The sequence below is a fragment of the Lepidochelys kempii genome, chromosome 7, assembly GCF_965140285.1.
Source record: "Lepidochelys kempii isolate rLepKem1 chromosome 7, rLepKem1.hap1, whole genome shotgun sequence".
Taxonomy (NCBI): Eukaryota; Metazoa; Chordata; order Testudines; family Cheloniidae; genus Lepidochelys; species Lepidochelys kempii.
The window spans coordinates 897,960-922,333 of record NC_136386.1 but is presented as its reverse complement, the minus strand read 5'-3'; the positions used below and the strand labels follow the sequence as shown (position 1 = coordinate 922,333).

Here is a 24,374-nt window from a genome sequence, read left to right as displayed (position 1 = left end):
GCTATTGCCCTGGGTTGCTTGCTATTGCCCTGCCCCGCCCGCGGGCTGGTCGCTGTTGCCCCGGCCCGGCCGCGCTGGGGCGCAGCTCGGCGGCTCCCGGACGGTCCCGGTCCCCTCTGGGTCGATGGAAGTGGGGGGCTGCCCGGGGCGGGGGGGGGCTGCCCGGGGGCGGGGGGGGGGCGGGGCGAGCCCGGGGGCGGGGCGGGGCGGGGGGGGCTGCCCGGGGGCGGGGCGGGGGGGGGCGGGCGAGCCCGGGGGCGGGGCGGGGCGGGGCGGGGGGGCTGCCCGGGGGCGGGGCGGGGGGGGGGGCGGGCGAGCCCGGGGGCGGGGCGGGGCGGGGCGGGGCGGGGGGGGCTGCCCGGGGGCGGGCGAGCCCGGGGGCGGGGCGGGGGGGGCATTTCCGTCTCTCCAGCCCCCGCCCGGCACCGCGCACGCGCTAAATGGCGGCGCCCCGATTCCTTCTCTGCGCGGGGGGGGGCCCCCGCGCGGCCTGCAGCGCCCGGGCCTGGTGAGGGGGCGGGGGAGGATGTGGGGAGGGGGCTGTGCGGGGAGTGGGGGGGCCGGGGGAAGGGAAAGGGGCTGTGAGGGGAGCAGTGGGGGTTGTGTGGGGGGAGGGGGGCTGTGAGGGGAGCGTGGGGGGGTTGTGGGGGGAGGGGGGCTGTGAGGGGAGCGTGGGGGGGTTGTGGGGGGAGGGGGGCTGTGAGGGGAGCGTGGGGGGGTTGTGTGTGGGGCTGTTCAGGGGAGCAGGGGGGCTGGGGGGAAGGGAAGGGGGCTGTGAGGGGAGCAGGGGGGGGTTGTGTGTGTGGGGCTGTTCAGGGGGGTTGGGGGGAAGGGAAAGGGGCTGTGAGGGGAGCAGGGGGGGTTGTGTGTGGGGGGAAGGGGCTGTGAGGGGAGCGGGGGGCTCTGCGGGGAGTGGGGGCTGTGAGGGGAGCGTGGGGGGGTTGTGTGTGGGGCTGTTCAGGGGGGCTGGGGGGAAGGGAAGGGGGCTGTGAGGGGAGCAGGGGGGTTGTGTGGGGGGGAAGGGGCTGTGAGGGGAGCGGGGGGCTCTGCGGAGGGGAGGGGGGCTGTGAGGGGAGCGGGGTTTGTGTGGGGGCTGTAAGGGGAGCTGGTGGGGCTTTGTGGAGGGGAGGGGGGCTGTGGGGTGCTGTGGGGGGAGGGGGCTGTGAGCGGGGGGGATCTGCGGAGGGAAGCAGGGGGTTGTGGGGGGGCTGTGTGGAGGGGAGGGGGGCTGTGGGGGGCTGTAAGGGGAGCGTGGGGGGGTTGTATGTGTGGGGCTGTTCAGGGGAGTTGGGGGGAAGGGAAAGGGGCTGTGAGGGGAGCAGTGGGGGTTGTGTGTGGGGGGAAGGGGCTGTGAGGGGAGCGGGGGCTGTGAGGGGAGCGTGGGGGGGTTGTGTGTGGGGCTGTTCAGGGGGGCTGGGGGGAAGGGAAGGGGGCTGTGAGGGGAGCAGGGGGGGTTGTGTGGGGGGGAAGGGGCTGTGAGGGGAGCGGGGGGCTCTGCGGAGGGGAGGGGGCTGTGAGGGGAGTGGGGTTTGTGTGGGGGCTGTAAGGGGAGCTGGTGGGGCTTTGTGGAGGGGAGGGGGGCTGTGGGGTGCTGTGAGGGGAGCAGGGGGGTTGTGTGTGGGGCTGTTCAGGGGAGCGGGGGGCCGGGGGGAAGGGAAGGGGGGGTTCCCGTCTCCACCCCAGCAGGCCGGGCTCACTGGTTCTGCTGCTTGGTCCCAGCTCCCCTGGCTCTTCCTCCCCCCAGGTACCAGCAGCCCCTGAGGCCGGGGGGCCCTGGGAGGCAGGCGGCCGGTGGCCCGGGCAGAGGCAGCATCGTGGGGCAAGCCGGGGGGCCGTGGAGCCGGCAGGAGGCGCTGGGGCTGCTGGAGGCAGCGGTTGTGTACCGGGAAGGTACTGGGGTGGCACTAGGGGTCGGTGCTGGGCGTGGGGGGGTGTGGTGTGGAGGGGGGGCGGCGCTGGGCGTGGGGGGGCGGCGGCGGCCGGGGAGATGGGGCAGCAGAGCAGCCCTGCTGAGGCCTGGGCGGGAGGGCGCTGGCTGGCTGCGCAGCAGGGTGTGGCCACGGGCAGGGGGTGTGGCCGTGGGTCTGGCCGTGGGTCTGGGCTGGCTTTCGTCCCAGAAGAGGGGGTCTGGGACGCTGGGGAGGGCTGGTCGGCCTTCCCTGACCTCACCTGTTCCTTTGTTTCAGGGCCACTGGTGGCCATCAGCAAGCCCCCAGGCCTGGCTGTGACCGGTGAGTGCTTGCGGTCCACGTCTCCCACATGCGCCGGGCACTGCAAGGCCGCCCAGAGGAAGGGGCTCGTCCCTCCACTCCCGGCCTGCGGGGGAGCAGGGGGTACAGGGGGTGTTCCCCTGGCCACCCACAGGAGTGACACTTGGGGTGGGGGGTCAGGCCGGCTCTCCAGGCTCATGGCTCCTTCCCTGTACTCCCCTCCCAGGCAGTCCAGGGCAGCTGAGTGTGATTTCGCTGCTCCCAGATCTGAGCCAGAGGCTGAGCCTTCCCCATGAGCTCCACGTGGTCAAAGCAGCCGGGAAGTAAGTGACTGGGGAAAGGCCAGGGATTGGCTGCCCACGGAGAGGAGGAATGGGTGGTTGGTTGCTGGGATGGGGCAGGAGAGGGAGGGAAGGAAGCTGGCTGGTTTGCGGGGGAATCGGAGGGCAGGGGCCTGGTTGGCATGGGTAGGGGAGGGAAGGGAAGGGTGCTGGGCAGGGAAGGACTCTGGCGGGGGTAGGGCAGGGGAGGGTGCTGGGGGGTGGGGAGGGTGCAAAGAGGCAGGCAGGAGAGGGAGGGGTTGGCCCTGGGGGGCGGGGAGAGGAGGGCGTGGCACTGGGGAGCAGGGGGCTGCCTCTCCGTACCTCAGCGCTGTGTTCCCATCTCCGGCACTGGCTCCGTGCCATGGGACTGAATCTGACGCCGTCCTCCAGGGACAGCTCTGGCCTCGTGCTTCTCTCCGGCTGCCCTGGCACCACGCGGCAGCTCCATGCATTCTTCACGCAGCTCCGGAGAGCAGGGCGCCCCCCCGCCACTTACCGGTGAGTGAGACCCCACCCCTCCCACTTACCGGGGAGCGGGCTCCATCCTGCAGAGTGCTCCTGCCCCGGCTGGCGAGTGGAGCGTCCCTCTCCCGCATCCCGCAGCAGGGCGCGTGGCCGTGCGCCGGAGACTGCTCTGTCCTGCAGCCCCAGGGCGCTGACTCGTCTCGCTCGTCTCCCGTTCTCTGCCCCGCTCCCACCCCAGCCCATTGTGAGCCCCGGAGCCCAGAGAGTACGGCCACCCTGTAACCCCCTCTCCTTCCCCCCAGTGCTGTCACAGCTGGGGTCCCAGCTGCCGTGGAGGGGGAAATCCACACAGGATTGAAGCTGGAGCAGGTTGGGGACCTGCAGCTGGTAAGGAAAGGGTGAACTGGGCTGTGTGTTCCGGGGGGCTGCAGAGCTCTGTGGGGCAGGCTGTGTCCTGGGGGCAAAGGGCTGCGGGGCCCCAGGGTGGGGATGGCTGCAGGGCCTGGCCCGTCCCTCCGGCTCCAGCCTTCCCTTGAGCGTGTGGCTCTGCTCTGGTTGCAGGTGGTGCCGGTGGCTGGCCCGTCCCGCCGCAGCGTGGAGAGGAAGGAGGTGAAGCAAACCCTGACCCACTATAGGGTGCTGGGCACGGCTCCGGGCTGCAGCCTGGTGCAGCTCCAGCCCATGACAGGTGGGGAATGGGCCCCGTGAGGGAGCCCCGTCTTCAGCTCTTCCTGACAACCCTGCCCAGCAGCGCCCCAGATTGGGGGGTGAGGGGCTGAACTGGGAGGTCTCCTGCCATCCTTGTCAGGGAGGGGCTTTGGGCAGGAGGGGCTGAGGGTGCGTTTGCTGCCCGTGGGTGGGGGCGCGGTACCCATATTAACCCCCACTCTCCTCGCCACAGCCTTTCCCAGCCAGCTCCTGGTGCACCTGACGCTGCTGCTGTGTCCTGCGCTGGGCGACCACGTGTACTCTGCCCGTGTGGGCAGAGTCCTGGGGGAGCCCTTCCTGCTGCCTGCGGGGAGTGCTCTGCCCCACACACAGGTACCGGGCTCTGCCCCACCCCGCCCCGGGCACCCCTTTGCTGGTTGCACACCATGGTCCCACGGCTTGGGCTGGAGCTGTGGCTTGGTCTCAGGGGAGGCCCGTCATTGCTGAGCTCTGCATGCAAAGCCCCCCGGTCAGCCCAGCATGCAGAGCACTTTGCCTGGCCTGCCATGAAGGGGGCCAGGGCTGGGATAGCAGTGGGCTGTGGGTCAGGAGTGAGGGGTACCTTGGAGTGAGTGAACAAAGGACTTGCCGGACTGGCTGAGACCTGGGGGTCACCTGGCCCAGCGTCCAGACCAGATGCTGCGAAGGAAGGGGTACGACCTGCCTCACACTAGGCCTCCTCCTGGTTTCTGGGAGCTGGTTGAATATCCCTTCTTTGCTGCCTATCGTCCAGTCCTTCTTGGTGTCCTCAGGGCCATCCTGTGTCAGTGACTTCCACAGAAGACTTATGCATTGTGTGACAGTGTTTCCATTTGTCAGTTTAGAACTTCATTGAGAGTCCCTGTGTTAGTAGCTGGGCGTGTCCAATCAACCTGTCTTCCTTCTCCAGACCCCTCTTACTCACCTCAGTCCGCACTAGCAATGCCAGTCTTCAGTCACTCTTCAGAGGAGGGTTTTCAGCCTCCGGTCCTGCAGCCTCTGCCCTGTGTCGTGTGGGATGGGCTGAGGATCCCACTCGGGCGGCCGCTGATTGTACAAAGCAATGTCCTCTCCCCACTTCTGTGGGCTGCTAGCTGGCAGAGCTGGGGCCTGGCCCTGCTCACTTCCTTTGAGTGCCACGTTCAGTCGCTGTTGGGGATCCCTGCCGTGCCGGGGGGGACAACGACTCGGGGGCTCAGGAGCGAAGAGCCCTCATTTCTCTCTCTCTCTCGGCAGGTCCTGGGCGAGCAGCTGCTCCGCAGGCTGCGCCTCACTCAGGAGCTGCTGCATCGCCTGCCACTGCATCTCCACCTGTACCAGCTGCTCCTCCCGACAGCTAGTCTCACCGCGCCGCCCCCACCCTTCTTCCTCCAGACGCTCCGTCTGCTGGGACTCCCTGGGAGCCAGAGTGTGCCGTGACGGGGCGCGCCCTGGCCCAAATGGCCACTGAACAAGAGGCGGGCCCAGCTCTGGGGGGGAGAGGGCGTTTCCCAACCGGGAAAGGAGCAGAACTCACCCCGGGGATGCTGCTAGGCTCGGGTCTCCTCTGCATCCCCGCCGGTGGGACTCCCCGCAGGGATGGTCTCTTGGAAGGCCGAATAGCCGTGAACATGCACCTTTCCCCCTCTTCCTGGAAGGCTCCATGCAGGACGCTGCTCCGGACTCCTCCCTCTCGGTGGGGGGGTGCAGCAGGACAGCCCCCCGGTGCCCCAGCTAGTCTGTGCGCTGGGCTCTGTGCCACCAACAGGCTGGTTCTCGGGTTTAGCCACTCTGATCTTTATATGACCAAACAGTGGCGGTCCCGCAGCTGGCAGGGGTGTGGGGGGCACTGATCCTTCTGCCTCTTGGGACCTTTCCTGCTTTTCTCCTGGTTACCATATCCCAGACTTGCCAAACGGTGGGTTGGGGTCTTGTCTCGTAGCTCCCTCTGGCTCTGTCAGCCACACCTGTGCAGGGGCCTTTGGCCTCCCTGGCCCACCCCTCGTCCCACTCTGTCTCCTTGCTGAGCTGCCTGTGTCATGGGTGTTCAGGGTCGGGTGCTCCCCAGCGGCTGGGATTGGCAGCCCCTCCTTGGAGGAAGGACCCTCACGGCTGCCCCCCATCTGCAACTCACACCAAACCAGTGTGTCCCCAGCCACGCCCCTGCGGTTCCCTGCTGCTAGGGGGGCTGGGCTTACTAGTCAGCTGGCTGAGCAGAGCGGTGCCTGTGGGGCGCTCCCTGCAGCGAGCCTGGGGCTGGCCCAGCTGGGTGTGGGCACAGCATAGCCCATCTCCCGCTGGCGCTCCACGCAGCGACAGCGCCTCACCCCACGCTCTGCGGAGGGGTGTCTTTGAGCAGCTTTAACGCCCTGCGTGTGCCGGCAACAGCGCCTGGGTGGGCAGGGCGACAGCCTGGAGGGAAGGCTCTCTGAGGTGCAGGCCCCCATCAGCCCCAGACCAGCAGGTTTCACAGGGGGAGATGGCAGCAGTGAGCATGTCCCAGAAGCCCTTGCACTGGCTGCCACTAGAAATAAGCTGTTGCAAGGAGCTGCCAGCCTGCGAAGGAGTCGTGAGCAGTCGCAGTTAATTTCCCTCTGCTTATGTGTGAGGCTGTCCTGTGGGGCAGGGGTGGGGGGGGTGCAGCAGTAACCCCTCCCAGGCCCACTTCAGCTCAACCTGCAGGGGAGCAGGGCCCAGCTTCCAGGTGAACCCTGACGGGCTGCTGGAGGCCATGGCCCTGCAGGCCTCTTCCTGGCCAGAGAGCAGAAGCCACTTGGAGAGGCAGCTTCTCTGGCCCTGCCTGTGAGCATGGCCTTCAGGGGCTTCTTCCAAGAGGGCAGACCCCCTTGTGCCATGTTCATGGCCACAGTGTCCTGCTGCTGGAGGCATTAGAGCAACAGGGCCAGTACATTAGAACTAGGGTATTTTCTGTGTTTTAAACGTGTACATGCCTAGACTGCATCCAAACCACGGCAAATCCTCCCAGGCAAGGGCAAATGCAGCTGTCGGGGGGCTCTGGTTTTCTGGTGTATGCACTCCCAGTGTACCTCCTGGGGAGATTTGGGGGAATCCATGTACAAAACATGATCATTGGACAGCTCTGTGTAGGTGGAGTTTGCCCTTGGCTGTCAGGGTGCCTCTTCCAGCCCAGGGAGAAGGGGGGCAGTGGTACTCCCAGGGATGGCTCTGCTAGAACAACAGGTACGCTAAGGAGGGTATTTGTGCTGGGAACAGTCTGCAAGGAGTGGCTTGGAGCAGTTGAATATCCTCAGAAGCAGCTGAGGAGCCAGGTGTTGGAGGTGGGGTTTATAAACACTGAGGGGCTCGCAGGCAGGGCTGCCTGTTCTGGTTACATGTATTCATCACATGACAGAATCTTTAATTAAAGCTTCATCTTTAATTCTTGGAGATTCCAGGCCCATGCTGGAGGGTTGGGAACCCTGCTTCCAGAGTAGGGCCAAAGGGACATGGGGGTAGCATAGGGCCATTTCTGCCTGTAGGCCCAGCCGGTGGAGAGTGGCACTCCCATGATTCACAGTAGGCATGAGCTGCAGGGGGCGATCTTGGCCATTCAGAAGGGTGAGGAACTGAGGCAGGGGGCTCTGTGCAGGGTTTTATTTTGTTTGGCTGTAACTAAGAGTGACCGGTTTAGAACCCTTGTCTGGCTGCTTTCACGAGGAGTGCCCCTGAAGAGGTCAGCTGTATCCCAGAGTGCCCACTGGGCAGTCTGGGGGCTCAGCCCTGGTCTGGGGGCCTCGGGTAGCTGGGCTGTGGGGTAACAGGCAGAGTCTGTGCCAGTGAAGTCAGGGTGCTGCACCCCACTGAGACAAAGGGAAGCTGAATGCACAGGGTCTGGCAGGATGGCCCCCCAGAGCAGCCTTGGGTGTGCTCAGGTTGTGTGAGACGGTCCCCTGCTCTGTGTCCCCCACCCTGCTGCGGTGCTGTGAAACCATCCAATCCAGCACTGGGGCGGAGAGCCCAGCCCACAGCTGGTCCCAATGCAGTGAAAACAAGGGTTTGCCCATTGGGATGGGGGGCAGGCCCTGCCTTCCTTAGGGGGCAGCTTGTGGTGAAGGGATCAGGGGGCAGGTCCTGGCCTGTCTGCACTGTCGTCCGCCGCCCCCCCCCAACAGTGCCAAGGCTGGCTGCTTGCAGGGGCACTGGAGCAATGTGTACGGGGGGACTGAGCCATGGAGCCAAACTGCAAACCCTGGATATGATGGAAACCACGTCAAACCCCTGCACTCCTAGTTCCAGACCCTCTGGCCACTTGTGGCCTGTGGTCTCAGGGCATGACCAGGAGCTGATCCTACCCTCATCCTGCTTCTCAGTCTCAGCCCTGGGCGCTGCAGCCAAAGCACCAGCTGCTGTGACCATTCTCTGCCCTGCTCTGCCGCCTGCCCCAGCTGGTGCCTTTCCCCCTCTCTGCTTTCTGGGTGGGGTCCCTGGTCCCTTGCGGGCTCCTCTGCCTTTGCCCGCAGTGCCAGGTGTCCTCAGATGTGTGCCCAGCCCCCTACAGGTTGGCTTCACTGGCGGAGTCCAGCAGAATGGGGCAACCCACTGCATCCCTTGCTGCTGTGGGGCCCCAGCTGAGGCCAGTCCATCAGGAGGGTGGCTGCAGGCAAGCAGGGCCGAGGGCCATGCCCCAAGCACTCAGGGGCTCACTGCTGGAGGTGGCTGCCTTGCTGCCAGGGTGGGGCCAGCTGCTGAGCAGGTGCAAACCAGCCTATGGGTTTCCAGCCGGGCAGCAGAGGCCTGGGAGCCTGCCTGTCTCTGCGGGGCCTGGGAAGGAAAGAGAAATAGGCAGGGGCAAGGCCCAATCTGGGGAGCACTGGCTGGGTCTGGTCTGTCCCTCCCCAGGGCATGGCCCCATTCAGCTGGGCCACAGGCCTCGCTCACTACCCTATGCCCCCTGAAGCCTGCTGCCTCAGGGCCTCTTCACGGCCTCTGCCAGGGTGGTGGCTAACTCCATGCCCCCCTTAACCCCCCCCCAGGGTGGTGCCCAGCTCCTTTCCCCTCACCACCCCCCAAGGGCAGTAGCCACCTCCCCCCCCCAGTGGTGCCCAGCTCCATGCCATACCCTGGCTCAGAGTGGTGCCCAGCTCTGCCCCCACCCCCCAGCACAGGGCAGCACCCAACCCACTCCCCCCCGCCCCCCCCCCCCCAAGTTTTCATTTCAGCTGCAGAGCTGGGCAGGTGTGGGAAGGAGAGACAGGCCAGAGGAGCCAAGCAGCAACCCTGTGTGCCAAAGGTGAGGGGAACGGGGGGCTGCCCCTTGGGCTGGGGCTCATTTGAGATGTGGGACCTGCTCTGCCTGCAACCAGCCCCAGAGCCCCCTGGCCCTGCCAGCCGCCGCCTGGGTGAAGGCAGCCCCAGGTTGCGTTTTCTGCCCACATCACAAACTCCAGCTCCTTCTCTTGAGCCCTTTATTGGAGGGCACCAGCCCCTGGCATGACTCCCTCGCTGCTGCCAGCAGCCCCAGGGGCAGCTCCCTCCATCACCTGCACATCCTGTCTCTCTTCTGCTTCCTTCTGCCCACGTCCGTGTGCAAGGCCCCGAGCTCAGGGGCAGAGGCTGGGTGCGGGGCCCAGCGCAGCCAGCCCCTGGCACACTGCTGGCCAGGCCCGGCAGGAGGGGCTGGGGGCCTCTCCCGCAGCGCAGCCTGGGCATGTCCCCACTGGTGCTCCGGCACATGGGGCTTCCCTGGAGAGCAAGCAAGGGAGTGAGTGGGGGTGGCAGCGTGCCCACAGGCCAGCTGGAAGGTGCGCAAGTCCCGCACGTGCAGCTGCAGCTCCCTACCTGGCTGCCGGGCCGGTCTCTGCAGCTGCTCCTTGTTCTTGCTGCACTGGAGGTGGAGCCGTGGGGGTGCCCTGGGGCTAGGGACCGCCACCTGGGAGCTGCACTTGAGACAGAGCCTGGGCTGGGGCAGCGGCACCAGCTTGTCCCCCAGTGGGGAAGTGGCCACGCTGTGCATCTCCAGCAGCCTCGTCTTGCCTGGCTGTGCTCGCAGCTTGCTGAGCAGCTTCCGCCGGGGGCCAGCTGCAGCACAGGCCCCGCTGGCTGCCCCCTTCTCCCTGGCTCTGTTCTCCTTGCCGCTGACCGGTGCCGGGGGCCTGGCGACCCTGGCGAGCTGTGGAGCCCTAGGCCCACGAGGGGAGCTCTGGGGGAGTGCTTGGGAGTGCTGCGGGCAGCTGGGCACGCTGGGGCCCGGCCTGGGGCTGGCACTGGGGGAGAGTCTGTGGTTTGGAGGCCGTGGCTTTTTGACAGTGGATCCTTCCACCAAAAGGCTTATTCCTATGTACTGGGGCACATCGACAGCCGCCTGCGGGAGAAGGCAGGAGAGTGCTCAGTGCAGAGCCCCGCAGCCCTGCCAGGTCCAGGAGTGCCCACAGGGGCTGCTGGGGCCTGGGCACAGGCGCCCTGCTGGGCTGGGCTGTTGCTTTTGGATTAGTTCAGGGCCCCTGGGTGGCCGTTAGGTGCTCTCCCACTCTGGGAAGGGACAGGGAAAGTCCCCAGTACCGGGCTGGCATGTGGCCACTGTGCAGGCAGTGACAAGCAGCGCACAGTCCCTGACACGTTCTGAGAGGCCTCCAGGCAGGGCAAGGTCAGGCAACAGGGCTCACTCCCTGACACGGGTGGGTAGGACTTAAGGCTGGTCCCTGCAGCAGCACAGGACCCTCTAGTGCCCATGGGGCAGCACTGACCCCAAGGACAGAGTGCCCCCTACTGAGCCCCGCACCAGTCCCTGCTGGTGAGGGTGGGGGGGCAGCCCCACAGCCACATTGGGGCCAAGCCTGCCCCTGGCTGGGCCTATGCTTAGTGGGACTGCTGTCCCCGGCCTTGGGGCTGGCCTCTCCCTGGGTGCTCTCTGTGCCCTCTCGCAGCTCAGCTGGTCCATGCAGAGTTGGGCTCCCTGTGGGCGTTGTCTGGGTCCCCTCCCAACTCAGCCGGTCTGTTTGGGGCTGGGCTACCCCTGGGCACAGTCCAGGCCCCCTCCCAGCTCAGCTATTCCGTTTGGGCTCCCCCTGGGTGCTCTCCAGGCCCTGTCCCAGTTCAGCTGGTCCATTTGGGGCTGGGCTCTCCCTGGGCACTGTCTGAGCCCCCTCCCAACTCAGCCGGTCTGTTTGGGACTGGGCTCCCCCGGGCGCTCTCCGGGTCCCCTCCCAGATCAGCTGGTCCATGCAGAGTTGGGCTCCCACTGGGTGCTCTCCAGGCCCCGTCCCAGCTCAGCTAGTCCGTGCAGGGCTGCTGGGGACTCACCTGCTTGTAGATGAGCTCGAAGGCCCCCGTGGGGCAGCTGCGGTTGTGCTTACGGTCAATGACCACGCGGAGCGTGTCCTCCTGCACGCTGGCACACAGCTGGCTGGTCACGGCCGTGGAGGCCGCCATGGTGGGGCTGGCATTGATCTCGATCAGCCAGGGCTGGCAATTCTCCCCGAACATGAAGTCTGCCCCGTACAGCTCGAAGCTGCTCTTGCGGAACTCCACCACATCCTGGGAGGTCTGCATGGCATGGATGATGGCTGCCTTCATGCCCGGGATGATCACCTCCTGCCAGGCACCCGCCGCCCCCACCTGCTGCAGATGGGCCTGGAACTGCTGTGATGACCACATGTTGTCAGGAGGAAGCTGGGGATGGCGGCTCAGCGAGTTCTCGTAGTGCCTCTGGATGGAGTTATTGCACAGGTGGATGGAGCTGGGACCGAGAGAAAGGGGCTCAGTGCCCGCAGCTGCACATGGCCAGCCCACATTGCCCTCACCTGGGGCCTTGCACTCACGTGTCCAGGTTGTGCAGGGAGAAGGGCTGTGTGCAGAAGCGGAGGTAGCTGTCTCGGTAGAACCAGATGGTGAGCGGGTTCCAGTCCGTCACCAGGAACCACTGCCGCAGGTCGAACTTGGTGCCGTGGATGAGCAGGGGTCTCTCGATGTATTTCTGCACCACCCACTTGCCATCCTTCACGATCATGGGGTCGCAATCCACCAGCTTCAGCATCTCCTCCAGGCGGTCCATGCAGATGATTCCTGGGGGCGAGCCCAGCAACCCCATGACACACAGCATGTGGGGAGTGGGGCTGCCCCAGACTGCACACAGCTAGAGCAGCACACAGGCTGCAGTCAGGGCCAAACAGAGCCCAGAGCCTCCCGCAGTGAGTGAGAAGCCCCCACAGCAAAGCACAGGGCTGCCCCACTGGCTGTGCAGGCAGAGGGCAGGCTGGGGGATTGGTTTGGGGGAGGTCATACCCATTGCTTTGCCAGTGTCTCAGTGCCAGGCTCCCTTGCAGGTGGGATGGGGGTTTCTGGCTTCGGCCAGGCAGGCCCCAGCAGCTCCCCAAATGCAGCAGGGGAAGCGGGACCGTCCCCACTCTCCATGGCGGCAGGACCAGGCCTTACCTCTGCCCCGTGACTTGGCTCCCGGCTTCACAATCCAGATATTGCGGTCCCCCTCCATCTCTAGCTGTGGGAGCACCTCGGCCAGGCGCTGCAGGAAGTGCTCGCACTCTTCGACATAGGAGACCAGCTGATCCAGGAGTGCCCCTTCGCTGCAGTCAGACAGCCCAGCTCAGAGCGGGGCAGGTGAGCTCCGCCTCCCTCCCCCGGGCACCGCCCCGCAGCACTTACTGAACCACCTGGTAGTAGGCGCGCAGGAAGTCCCCCCAGCGTGCCCCTGTCATGCACAGAGGGGACTCGGGCTCCCTGTCGATATCCTGGTGCCTCAGGCTGCTCAGGTGCTCCTCGCAGGCCTGCAGGGCCGTTTCGATGAGCTGTGGTGGCAGGGGGCTGCCCTTCTTCCCGCCAGTCCCTCCTGGGGACTCTGCATGGGGGAGAGCGAGCCAGCTGGCAGGGCTCATGGCATTGCACAGAGGGTGCATCGTGTGGGTAGGTGCTGCTGGCGAGCCCTGGGGCTCTAGGGAGCACAGCAGATTCCGGCTGGGGGTGTCTCCCTCCCGTGGGGTCTGCACCTACCTTCCCCATGCTCCAGCATGCCTAACCCTGCCCTCCTGTCTGTCTGAGCCACAGAGGCTGACAGCACAGCAGGGAGCCACCAGATCTGGGGAGTGTCCCAAGTCGCCTACAGGGGCTGGGCTGGGCTCTGCCAGCATGGGGGCAGCGAGCTACCCTGGGGCCTGGCCCCCTCAGAACTCCCCCCAGTGCTCTCACAGCCCAGGCCCCCTACACAGCCTACTCCCTCGGCCGGGCCCTCGCGGCCCCACTCTCACGCAGGCGGAGGCCGTGCTCAGAGTCCTGGCAGCTCAGCTCGACCTAACTGTGCAGCTGCCCCAGGGAAGGCCACAGTCGCTGTGACAGATGCTCTCAGAGCGGGGAGGCCTAGGGGGACGTGCGCTGCTTTCAGTGCAGGGTGCCGGTGGGGATGGGGATGGTGGTGGGGGGACCGGCGGCAGTGGAGGCGGTCGTGGTGGAGGCAGTGGGGGGATCGGTGGGGGGACGGCGGGGACCGGCGGCAGTGGAGGCGGTGGGGGGATCGGTGGGGGGATCGGTGGGGGGACGGCGGCAGTGGAGGGATCGGTGGGGGGACGGCGGCAGTGGAGGCGGTGGGGGGATCGGTGGGGGGACGGCGGGGACCGGCGGCAGTGGAGGCGGTGGGGGGATCGGTGGGGGGACGGCGGGGACCGGCGGCAGTGGCGGCGGTGGGGGGATCGGTGGGGGGACGGCGGGGGACCGGCGGCAGTGGAGGCGGTGGGGGGATCGGTGGGGGGACGGCGGGGACCGGCGGCAGTGGAGGCGGTGGGGGGATCGGTGGGGGGACGGCGGGGACCGGCGGCAGTGGAGGCGGTGGGGGGATCGGTGGGGGGACGGCGGGGACCGGCGGCAGTGGAGGCGGTGTGGGAATGGCGGTGGTGTAGCCCAGAGGAGAGGGAAGGAGCTGGGGCTGCCTCCCCAAAGGCTGGGCAGGGCAGGGCTGTTGCCCTCTGCCGCAGAGAGTAAAGCAGGCGGGTTCGGCAGCGGGGCCGTGACCTGCTTGTCCCCCCGTGCACTCAGCTCTCCTGTCCAGCACCTACCTGTGGACTCGCCGGCCTTCACGGGTCCCTGTGCGCTGGAAGCCGCCGCCGCCCCCCAGGCAGGTGAGCTCCAGTACCTTTTCACCACCACTTTGAGGATGCTCCGGGCGGCGGTGAGCCAGAAATCCTCTGTAAGAGATGGCGTCACCACCGCTGGTGGCCAGGCCCCAGAGCGAGGCAGGGCCATGGGGAGTGCTAAGATTGGGGGCGGGGGGCTAAGTTGGGGGCAAAGGAGGCTGGATTTTCAGGGAGATGGCTCACTTTGCAGAATGGGCCCCTTGGGGCAGTGGGGAGCCCCTGACCCCTGGGGTCAGCTGGGAGCCCCCCCATCCCCCGGACAGCCCTCTGCCTCCCCACAGTCAGCTGGGAGGCCCCCACATCACCCTGGACAGCCCTCTGCCTCTCTGGGGTCAGCTGGGAGCTGCCCCTCCGCGGAGCTATATGCCCCCCAGCACAGGGCAGCGCTCACCGATGAAGGCGTGCTTCTCATCCTCGGCACCCAGCCGGTAGCAGCGGGGGAAGAAGGTGTCGGCATCGGCCTGGTCGAACCAAGGCAGGTTCCGCAGGTTCAGACACAGCCCCACCTGGGAGAGAACAGAGCTTGGTCCTCCTGGGCCCTCACACCTGGGGACTGACCCCCGCATGGCCCCCACTGCTCCTCGCCCACCAGGGCCATGTGTGCACCCCCTCCCTGCGCAGGCCCCAGCCCCACACCCTGCCACCGCAGGCGAGGTTGGTGGTGGGACCCCCAGGCTGGCCGCCCTGCACTCACCTTGGTGGTGAAGGAGCCTGCCTTGGCGTAGTGGTTCATCACCTGCTCCTTGCGCAGGAAGCGGCAGTCGATGGCGTCTCGCCGGTTTGTCCAGATGAAATAGGGCATCTGGTTGCGAACCAGCCGCGACTGCCCATGGGAGAGGGGCTGGTGTGAGGGGCCGGGGAAGCCCAGGGGCACCCGGCCGGGTCTGTCCTGCCTAGGCTTTCTCAGCAGGCCAAACACCAGGGCACCCAGAGCCTCCGCGGTGCAGACAGGCCCATGCCCAGCAGCTGTCTGCAAGGGACGGGGCAGCACAGCACACAGCCCAGCCACTGGTCGTGCCAGCCCTCAACTCCTGCAGCCAAGGGTCCAGCAGAGCCCAGGGCTAGCCTCACCAAGCTCCTCAGTCAGACAGCTCCAAGGGGCCGCCCCTGCCCCGCCCCAGCCTGAAAGTCCCCTGCTCTGCCCAAGCCCTTCTAGGGTGACCAGACAGCAATTGTGAAAAATCAGGACAGGGGTGGGGGGTTATAGGAGCTTATATAACAAAAAGACCCAAAAACTGGGACTGTCCCTATAAAATCGGGACATCTGGTCACCTACCCCTCCCCCGTGCTCTGCCCCGGCCTGTACGCACGACTCTCAGCAGGCGATTCTGTGTGGAGGGTCCTGTGAGGCTGGCCTTCCCCCTGTGCCAGAGGGTGCAGGCAGATGGGGTGACCTGGGCTCCTCCACCCCCAAACTAACCATGAGGTCGTAGGTGCCATCAGGGTCATCATCCTGTTCCTCCTCTTCCTCGTCCTCCTCGTCTGGGGAAGAAGAGTAAGAGCCAGAGGGAGGCCAGTGCACTGCTGCCCCGGGCTCAGCGCTCGATGGCCCAGGCTGCTGAGTACTCTGATCTTGGGACCCACACGCTCCCGGGGACCTGGCAGGGCTGGGGGGGCACTCTCAGGGACAGGGCTGGGGGAACCTGGCAGGGCTGGTGCACTCCCGGGGACAGGGCTGGGGCAACCTGGCAGGGCTGGGGGAACCTGGCAGGGCTGGCACACTCCCGGGGACAGGGATGGGGGAACCTGACAGGGCTGGGGGAACCTGGCAGGGCTGGTGCACTCCCGGAGACAGGGATGGGGGAACCTGGCAGGGCTGGGACACTCCTTGGGGACCTGCCAGGCCTGGGGCACTCCCGGGACCGGGCCAAGCGTATCTCAGAATCTGGAGCCACCCCACAACAAGGTTTCATGGTTCCCCAGCAGTCTCCTTAGGGCCAGGGCCCAGGCTGACCCTCCTCCTGTGCTATGGTCCCCTGAGCTTGCTGCCCCCAGCGAGTCCTAGGCCTGAACAGGGACCTGCGCTGGAGAGCCCATGGCCAGAGCAGCTGGAGAGCCCTGGCACTGGGAGAGGAAAGATCTGCCCTGGGGGGGGCCCTTTGTCGGGCCCCTCCACATGCCCAGCTCTCACCCTCCTCGGCGCCGTCGCTGTCGTCCCCCTCCCCATCCTCCTCGCCGTCGGGTGCTCGTTCCCGTCGGCATGCCACCTTGGGGGCCTTCTTCTCCACCCAGCCCCGGCCACGCAGCAGGCTCCGGATCACGGGGTACGGGCCATGCAGCATGAAGATCTTCCTTTGCTGGAGGGGAAGGAAACTGAACGCTCCACGCAACGGGGTCCAGCCTGAGGCACAGCTGGGCCCTGGACCCCCTTAGCACAGACATGCAGGATAGGCACCCCAGGGGGTCAGACAGAGCTCAGGCAGGCAGGGCCACACAAGGCCTGTGTTGGGGAACGCCTGGGATATGTGAGGCCTCAGGGTGGGAGGGATGTGGAGGGCTGGGGGAATGGGAGGGAGGCCAAGGTCATGTGAAGCCTGTGGGGGTGTGTGACCAAGTGGAGTTTTATTTGTCGTTATGTTGCATGTGAGTCCTACTGTCCTATACCAATCCTGTGTGTACCTCAGTTTCCCTGTGTGCTGCATTAATACTGCAGTGGTGGGAACTAGGTGTGTGATTTTGCTGAGGCTCTCGGGGCAGGTGAGACTGCCCAGCTGTTTGCAGCTGTGTAACCTAAGACATGAGGGGGGGGGGTGCAACCAGGTGACACCTTTTGCCCAGGAAGCAAGACAAGGAAAAGGAGGAGGGGCAAGAGCGGGTGTCTGAGGTCGGGTTGCTGGAAGCTAGGCAGTCGGCATCTGGCCAAGGCATCTGGCCCAGGACTCCCAAGATGGACTTGGCTGAAAGTCACTGATTTCTCTGCTAACGAGCTCTGTTCTACGCTGTTTTCCTGTCATCTAATAAACCTTTTGTTTTACTGGCTGGCGGAGAGTCACGTCTGACTGCGGAGTTGGGGGGCAGGACCCTATGGCTGCCCCAGGAGCCCCACCCAGGCGGACTTGCTGTGGGAAGAGCACGGTGTGGAAGGGGATTTTGAATGCTCCAAGCTCAGACCCAGGAAGGTGGAAGCTGGGGAAGCTTCTTGCCCTGGAGATAGTCTGCTCCGAGAGAGGAGGCTCCCCCAGAGTCCTGCCTGGCTTCATAGGGAGCAGTTCCAGAGCATCGCCCGGGGACTCCGTGACAGGGGAGGACATGGGAGCTGGGGGCATGTAAGACTTTGCTGACACAAAGTAAAACTATTTCCCCTTGTTTATTCCCCCCGCCCCCCTCCTCAGACGTTCTTGTTAACTGCTGGAAATGGCCCACCTTGATTAGCACTACAAAGGGTTTTCTCTCCCCCGCCCCCCACTCTCCTGCTGGTAATAGCTCATCTTAAGTGATCACTCTCCTTTTCCACTGAATGCATCCGATGTCTCAGGAAAGCTCATGCTCAAATAAATTGGTTAGTCTCTAAGGTGCCACAAGTACTCCTTTTCTTTTTGCTGGGGGAGAGTATGTCTGGGGGAAGGGCACGTAGGGATGGGGAAGATGGGGGAGTGCATGGGTACCCGGGGAGGTTGCATGGGGTGGGGCAGGGAAGGGGCAAGCAGAGCCTGGCGTGCCCACAGGGCCTTTGGACAGGTGGGGATGTAGAGGAGGGGCAGGTAGGGCTGGAGGGAGGGGAAGCGGGGGAGGGGCAGGCAGGATGGGGGGGAGACAGGGAGGGGCAGGCAGGGCCCAGGGGGAGGCAGTGAGGGGCAGGCAAATGGGGGGGCAGGCTGGGTTGGTGGGGAGGGGCAGGCAGGGCGGTGGGGGGAGGCCGGGGAGGGGCAGGCAAGGCCTGTGGGGAATGGGAGGCGGGCGCTCCTGGGGAGAAGATGGGCTGCACGTGGGGCAGAGCGAACAGCCCCTCACCTTGACGGCTCTCTCCACGTGCAGCCTGGCCTGCTTGAGGCGCTCTGGGTTGAGAGGGTAGCAGCCACTGCTGCGCCGGGTGCGCCCCTCGCTCGGAGGGGCTGTGAGCCCTGGAATGGGAGAACAGCCCAGGGTCACCTCTGCTAGACACACTCCAAGCTCTGGAGCCCCAGCTGCTGCCCGCATGCCTGCCAGGCCATGCTCGGGGGCCCTCACCCATGGCACTCTGCTCTTTCTGCTGCTTCAGGGGGCCCTGAAGGAAGGGGGGTTGGCTCCTGGCAGTGCCGCTAGCCAGGAGGCTGGGTAACGGTCCCCCCTGTGTTGCCAGCCCTGGGCAGGTCATGTGCTAAGGAACAGTCCCCAGGACAGGCTATAGGGGGCGACGGGCTGAGGCGTGCCCCCCCGCAGTGGGCAGCATGGGGAGAACTGGCTGGGGGGCTCTTGGTCAGGCAGGCCAGGGTGGGGAAAGGGACCGAGCCAGGGACACTCTCCCCTGGTGCCAGGCCCTGTGTGCTTCCACTGGGAGCCCAGGTGCCTTGGGCTGGCCCAGGCCATGCCCTGCATGCCTGGGGTTGCTCTGCTGCAGGGACTAGCCATGGCAGCCAGGTGCGCCAAAGAAAAGGGGCAGGGAGGGCAGAGAGAAGCGTTGGCCTGGACCAGCTGCAGGGCTCCTACCTTCCTGCCGCTGCCTCCTGGGGCCAGGGGCAGCAGGGCCCTTGCGGCGGGCAGGGAGCAGAGCTGCCTTCTCTGTGCCAGCATCCCCCTCGCCGTCAGCACCTGCGTTCAGCCAGGGGAGCAGCACATCAGGGCCAGGCCCTCACCCGCCGAGCCTCTGTGAGCAACCTGCCAGGGTGTATGGAGCCCACAGCAGGCTCCAATGGCTGCCACTGTCTCTGTGGGAGGGGCTGGAGGGGGTGGTCTGGGGGTGTCCTATGCTCCTGCTAAGGCCAGTCTCAGGCCCAAATGGCTTGGGCTGACCCTGCCCCACCGGCCAGCGGCTGATGGGCTCCCAGTGTGGGCAGAGGAGCTGGCAGAGGAGCTGGCAGAGTTCATTCAGTCCCTGGGACTGGCAGTGCTAGTGCCCCGCGGCCTGCAGGAGCAGCTGTCCCACCCACCTTCGTCAGACCTTCCCCTTCCCTGTCCCCCCACCCCCATGACTGTCACCTCCCGTGTGGCTCGCTGAGAGGGATGTCGATGCCCCTACATTTGGCTAGCGCCACCCTCCCAGCTCAGAGTCCCTGACAGACATTACTGAGTTCAGGCCCAGCATTCTCCAGATGGGGAAACTGAGGCACACAGGGGGGTGGGGGCTTTGCCCAAGACCAGACAGCCAGTGGGTGGCAGAGTCAGAACAACCCTGCAGTCCTGAGCCCTACACAGTCATTGCCTCGCAGTCCTTGAGCAGGGCTCTTGGGGGCTGCTGCTCGTCTCCAGCAGCCCCGACTTGGGGCCTTGCTTAGCAGGCGGGAGGGGCCATTCGCCTCCCAGGCTGGCATGCCACCACTGCTTCCCAGAGCTGCACAGAGCCCCCCGACAGCGCCTCCTCCGCTCGGCAACCCCCAGCTCCCCTCACCTGGGAATCCATGGGGCGCGTTGCTCTCTGCGCAGCCTCTTGGACAGCCCGGCTCTGTCAGCATGGCTCAGCTCCCAGCCAGCCACCTGAGACGGAGAAGGAGAAACTGGTGCAGCTGCGCCTCCTTGTGCCCCACCAGCGAGTGCCAGGGCCCCTTGCGACCTGTCGACACTCCCACAAAGCCGCACGTGGCCCCTGTGCAGCCTGAGACCCAAACACACCCTTCCAGAGGAGCCCCTGGCATCACCCCCAGGGCACCAGCTCCCAGCGCAAGGGCCAAGCACAGTCACGCATGGGGCAAAGCAGCCTCCCCACCTGTGGCCAAGAGAGCGGAGCCAGGGGGGGCTCAGCAGCTTGACAGCCCCGGCCACGGCACGACCACAGAGCACACGGGGCCAGAACGAGGGCCTTGTCGCCAGCCCCATGGGCCAGCTGGGGGACAGTAAGTAAGAGCCTGCACGCTGGCCAAGACAGCTCCGGTGCCCCAGGCAGCCAGCAAGGCCATGGAGACCACCTCCATCTCCCCGACTGTATCACCCCTGCCCTCCTCACCCCCCCAAACCTTGACCCCTACAGGCCCCCCTGGCTCCATATCGCCCCAATTCCCAACCTGACCATGACCCCACAGAGCCCTCCCATATCATCCCCAATCCCCACACTGACCGTGACCCCCCCGCCCTCTATATCGCCCCCAATCCCCCCACCGACCCGACAGACCCCAACACCCTCTATAGCGCCCCCCAAATCCTCCACCGACCCGACAGACCCCCCCGCCCTCTATAGTGCCCCCCAATCCCCCCACCGACCCGACAGACCCCCCCCGCCCTGTATAGCACCCCAATCCTCCCACCGACCCGACAGACCCCCCCGCCCTCTATACCGCCCCCCAATCCCCCCACCGACCCGACAGACCCCCCCGCCCTCTATAGCACCCCCAATCCCCCCACCGACCCGACAGACCCCCCCGCCCTCTATAGCGCTCCCCAATCCCCCCACCGACCCCACAGACCCCCCCCGCCCTCTATAGCACCCCCAATCCCCCCACCGACCCGACAGACCCCCCTGCCCTCTATAGCGCTCCCCAATCCCCCCACCGACCCCACGGACCCCCCCGCCCTCTATAGCGCTCCCCAATCCCCCCACCGACCGCACGTACCCCCCCGCCCCCTATAGAACCCCCAATCCCCCCACCGACTCCACGGAACCCCCCACCCTCTATAGCGCTCCCCAATCCCCCCACCGACCCCACGGACCCCCCCGCCCTCTATAGAACCCTCAATCCTCCCACCGACCCGACAGACCCCCCCGCCCTCTATAGCGCTCCCCAATCCCCCCACCGACCCCACATACCCCCCCGCCCCCTATAGAACCCCCAATCCCCCCACTGACCCCACGGAACCCCCCCACCCTCTATAGCACCCCCCAATTCCCCCACCGACCCCACATACCCCCCCGCCCCCTATAGAACCCCCAATCCCCCCACCGACCCCACGGAACCCCCCCACCCTCTATAGCACCCCCCAATTCCCCCACCGACCCCACGGACCCCCCCGCCCTCTATACCGCACCCCAATCCCCCCACCGACCCGACAGACCCCCCACCCTGTATAGCACCCCCAATCCCCCCACCGACCCGACAGACCCCCCCGCCCTCTATAGCGCTCCCCAATCCCCCCACTGACCCCACGTACCCCCCCGCCCCCTATAGAACCCCCAATCCCCCCACCAACCCCACGGAACCCCCCCACCCTCTATAGCACCCCCCAATCCCCCCACCGACCCGACAGACCCCCCCGCCCTCTATAGCACCCCAATCCTCCCACCGACCCCACGGACCCCCCCGCCCTCTATAGCGCTCCCCAATCCCCCCACCGACCCCACGGACCCCCCCGCCCTCTATAGCACCCCAATCCCCCCACCGACCCGACAGACCCCCCCGCCCTCTATAGCACCCCCAATCCCCCCACCGACGCCACGGACCCCCCCGCCCTCTATAGCGCTCCCCAATCCCCCCACCGACCCGACAGACCCCCCCGCCCTCTATAGCGCTCCCCAATCCCCCCACCGACCCCACGGACCCCCCCGCCCTCTATAGCACCCCCAATCCCCCCACCGACCCCACGGACCCCCCCGCCCTCTATAGCGCTCCCCAATCCCCCCACCGACCCGACAGACCCCCCTGCCCTCTATAGCGCCCCCAATCCCCCCACCAACCCGACAGACCCCCCTGCCCTCTATAGCGCTCCCCAGTCCCCCCACGAACCCCCCCGCCCTCTATAGCGCCCCCAATCCTCCCACCGACCCCACGGACCCCCCCTCCCTCTATAGCACCCCCAATCCCCCCACCGACCCCATGGACCCCCCCGCCCTCTATAGCGCTCCCCAATCCCCCCACCGACCCCACGGACCCCCCCGCCCTCTATAGCGCTCCCCAATCCCCCCACCGACCCCACGTACCCCCCCGCCCCCTATAGAACCCCCAATCCCCCCACTGACCCCACGGAACCCCCCCACCCTCTATAGCACCCCCCAATTCCCCCACCGACCCCACGGACCCCCCCACCCTCTATACCGCACCCCAATCCCCCCACCGACCCGACGGATCCCCCCGCCCTCTATAGCACCCCAATCCTCCCACCGACCCCACGGACCCCCCCGCCCTCTATAGCGCCCCCAATCCCCCCACCGACCCCACGGACCCCCCCGCCCTCTATAGCGCCCCCAATCCCCCCACCGACCCGACAGACCCCCCCGCCCTCTATAGCGCTCCCCAATCCCCCCACCGACCCCACGGACCCCCCCGCCCTCTATAGCGCCCCCAATCCCCCCACCGACCCGACGGACCCCCCCGCCCTCTATAGCGCTCCCCAATCCCCCCACCGACCCCACGGACCCCCCCGCCCTCTATAGCACCCCCAATCCCCCCACCAACCCGACAGACCCCCCTGCCCTCTATAGCGCTCCCCAATCCCCCCACCGACCCCACGGACCCCCCCGCCCTCTATAGCGCTCCCCAATCCCCCCACCAACCCGACAGACCCCCCTGCCCTCTATAGCGCCCCCAATCCCCCCACCAACCCGACAGACCCCCCTGCCCTCTATAGCGCTCCCCAGTCCCCCCACGAACCCCCCCGCCCTCTATAGCGCCCCCAATCCTCCCACCGACCCCACGTACCCCCCCCGCCCTCTATAGCGCTCCCCAATCCCCCCACCGACCCCACGGACCCCCCCGCCCTCTATAGCGCTCCCCAATCCCCCCACCGACCCCACGGACCCCCCCGCCCTCTATAGCGCTCCCCAATCCCCCCACCGACCCCGCGGACCCCCCCGCCCTCTATAGCACCCCAATCCCCCCACCGACCCGACAGACCCCCCCGCCCTCTATAGCACCCCCAATCCCCCCACCGACGCCACGGACCCCCCCGCCCTCTATAGCGCTCCCCAATCCCCCCACCGACCCGACAGACCCCCCCGCCCTCTATAGCGCTCCCCAATCCCCCCACCGACCCCACGGACCCCCCCGCCCTCTATAGCACCCCCAATCCCCCCACCGACCCCACGGACCCCCCCGCCCTCTATAGCGCTCCCCAATCCCCCCACCGACCCGACAGACCCCCCTGCCCTCTATAGCGCCCCCAATCCCCCCACCAACCCGACAGACCCCCCTGCCCTCTATAGCGCTCCCCAGTCCCCCCACGAACCCCCCCGCCCTCTATAGCGCCCCCAATCCTCCCACCGACCCCACGGACCCCCCCTCCCTCTATAGCACCCCCAATCCCCCCACCGACCCCATGGACCCCCCCGCCCTCTATAGCGCTCCCCAATCCCCCCACCGACCCCACGGACCCCCCCGCCCTCTATAGCGCTCCCCAATCCCCCCACCGACCCCACGTACCCCCCCGCCCCCTATAGAACCCCCAATTCCCCCACCGACCCCACGGACCCCCCCACCCTCTATACCGCACCCCAATCCCCCCACCGACCCGACGGATCCCCCCGCCCTCTATAGCGCCCCCAATCCCCCCACCGACCCGACGGATCCCCCCGCCCTCTATAGCGCCCCCAATCCTCCCACCGACCCCACGGACCCCCCCCGCCCTCTATAGCGCCCCCAATCCCCCCACCGACCCCACGGACCCCCCCCGCCCTCTATAGCGCCCCCAATCCCCCCACCGACCCGACAGACCCCCCCGCCCTCTATAGCGCTCCCCAGTCCCCCCACGAACCCCCCCGCCCTCTATAGCGCCCCCAATCCTCCCACCGACCCCACGTACCCCCCCCGCCCTCTATAGCGCCCCCAATCCCCCCACCGACCCCACGGACCCCCCCGCCCTCTATAGCGCCCCCAATCCCCCCACCGACCCGACAGACCCCCCCGCCCTCTATAGCGCTCCCCAGTCCCCCCACGAACCCCCCCGCCCTCTATAGCGCCCCCAATCCTCCCACCGACCCCACGTACCCCCCCCGCCCTCTATAGCGCTCCCCAATCCCCCCACCGACCCCACAGGCTCCGGCCGGGCCCTCCCCGCTCGGCTCGAGGGCCCCGCTATGGTGCGGTCTCCATGGCGACGCGAGGGCGGGCCATGGCCCTGTGACGTCAGGCGAACCCGAGCCCTTCGGTGTCGAGCCCGCCCCGCCCCCCGCAGAGTCCCCCCCCCCAGGCCCCGGCCCCATCTCTGTCCCCCCAGGGTCCCTCCTCTCCCCCCTCCATTGCACCCCAATCCCCCCACAGACCCCGCCCGCCCTCTATATCGCCCCCAATCCCCACACTGACCCCACCCACACCGGCATCAGAATCTCCCCCCCAAGGCCCCTCCTCTCCCCCCTCCATTGCACCCCAATCCCCCCACAGACTCCCCCACCCTCTATAGCACCCCCAATCCCCGCACTGTCCCCTCCCACACCGGCATCAGGATCTCCCCCCCAAGGCCCCTCCTCTCCCCCCTCCATTGCACCCCAATCCCCCCACAGACTCCCCCACCCTCTATAGCGCCCCCAATCCCCGCACTGTCCCCTCCCACACCAGCAGCAGGGTCTCCACCCACACAGGGCCCCTCGTCTCTCCCCCTTCTGTCCCCCCCAGCCCAGG

The 24,374-nt window shown here is 67.0% G+C and overlaps 2 protein-coding genes across 8 annotated transcripts; one reads left to right on the top strand and one right to left on the bottom strand.

Moving 5' to 3' along the window:
- The first annotated feature begins 409 nt into the window (after positions 1-409).
- On the top strand, positions 410-7,064 carry RPUSD3 (RNA pseudouridine synthase D3). 2 transcript variants are annotated; one of them, XM_073350818.1, is made up of 9 exons: positions 410-508; positions 1,745-1,890; positions 2,187-2,231; positions 2,437-2,533; positions 2,924-3,031; positions 3,301-3,385; positions 3,560-3,686; positions 3,900-4,039; positions 4,922-7,064. In XM_073350818.1, the coding sequence occupies exons 1-9, from the start codon at positions 441-443 to the stop codon at positions 5,102-5,104; spliced, it is 999 nt and encodes a 332-aa protein (XP_073206919.1). In that variant the 5' UTR covers positions 410-440; the 3' UTR covers positions 5,105-7,064. The 2 variants fall into 2 exon arrangements, with proteins under 2 accessions (XP_073206919.1, XP_073206920.1); XM_073350819.1 differs by lacking the exon at positions 2,924-3,031.
- A 1,243-nt stretch (positions 7,065-8,307) lies between these two features.
- On the bottom strand, positions 8,308-23,869 carry TTLL3 (tubulin tyrosine ligase like 3). Of its 6 annotated transcripts, none has more exons than XM_078853524.1 (15): positions 23,786-23,869; positions 19,286-19,371; positions 18,388-18,489; positions 17,713-17,822; positions 15,893-16,058; positions 15,182-15,243; positions 14,456-14,584; positions 14,153-14,267; positions 13,684-13,812; positions 12,284-12,476; positions 12,056-12,204; positions 11,443-11,686; positions 10,925-11,360; positions 9,464-9,986; positions 8,308-8,446 (listed from the first exon to the last, which is right to left on the bottom strand). In XM_078853524.1, exons 2-15 carry the CDS (start codon positions 19,347-19,349, stop codon positions 8,391-8,393), a joined length of 2,478 nt encoding a protein of 825 aa, XP_078709650.1. In that variant the 5' UTR covers positions 19,350-19,371; positions 23,786-23,869; the 3' UTR covers positions 8,308-8,390. The 6 variants fall into 6 exon arrangements, with proteins under 6 accessions (XP_078709650.1, XP_078709647.1, XP_078709646.1 ...); XM_078853521.1 differs by lacking the exon at positions 8,308-8,446 and adding an exon at positions 9,066-9,367; XM_078853520.1 differs by lacking the exon at positions 8,308-8,446 and having other exon boundaries at positions 9,066-9,986.
- Between the last annotated feature and the right edge of the window lie 505 nt (positions 23,870-24,374).

Coding starts and splice junctions, on each gene's coding strand:
- RPUSD3 (XM_073350818.1), top strand. CDS start 441: ATGGCGGCGCCCCGATTCCTTCTCTGCGCGGGGGGGGGCCCCCGCGCG. Junction 3,032..3,300: donor CGCCCCCCCGCCACTTACCG/GTGAGTGAGACC, acceptor CCTTCCCCCCAG/TGCTGTCACAGCTGGGGTCC. Junction 3,386..3,559: donor AGGTTGGGGACCTGCAGCTG/GTAAGGAAAGGG, acceptor CTCTGGTTGCAG/GTGGTGCCGGTGGCTGGCCC.
- TTLL3 (XM_078853520.1), bottom strand. CDS start 19,349: ATGCTGACAGAGCCGGGCTGTCCAAGAGGCTGCGCAGAGAGCAACGCG. Junction 11,687..12,055: donor AGCCAAGTCACGGGGCAGAG/GTAAGGCCTGGT, acceptor GCTCGCCCCCAG/GAATCATCTGCATGGACCGC. Junction 9,987..10,924: donor TCGAGCTCATCTACAAGCAG/GTGAGTCCCCAG, acceptor CTTCTCCCGCAG/GCGGCTGTCGATGTGCCCCA.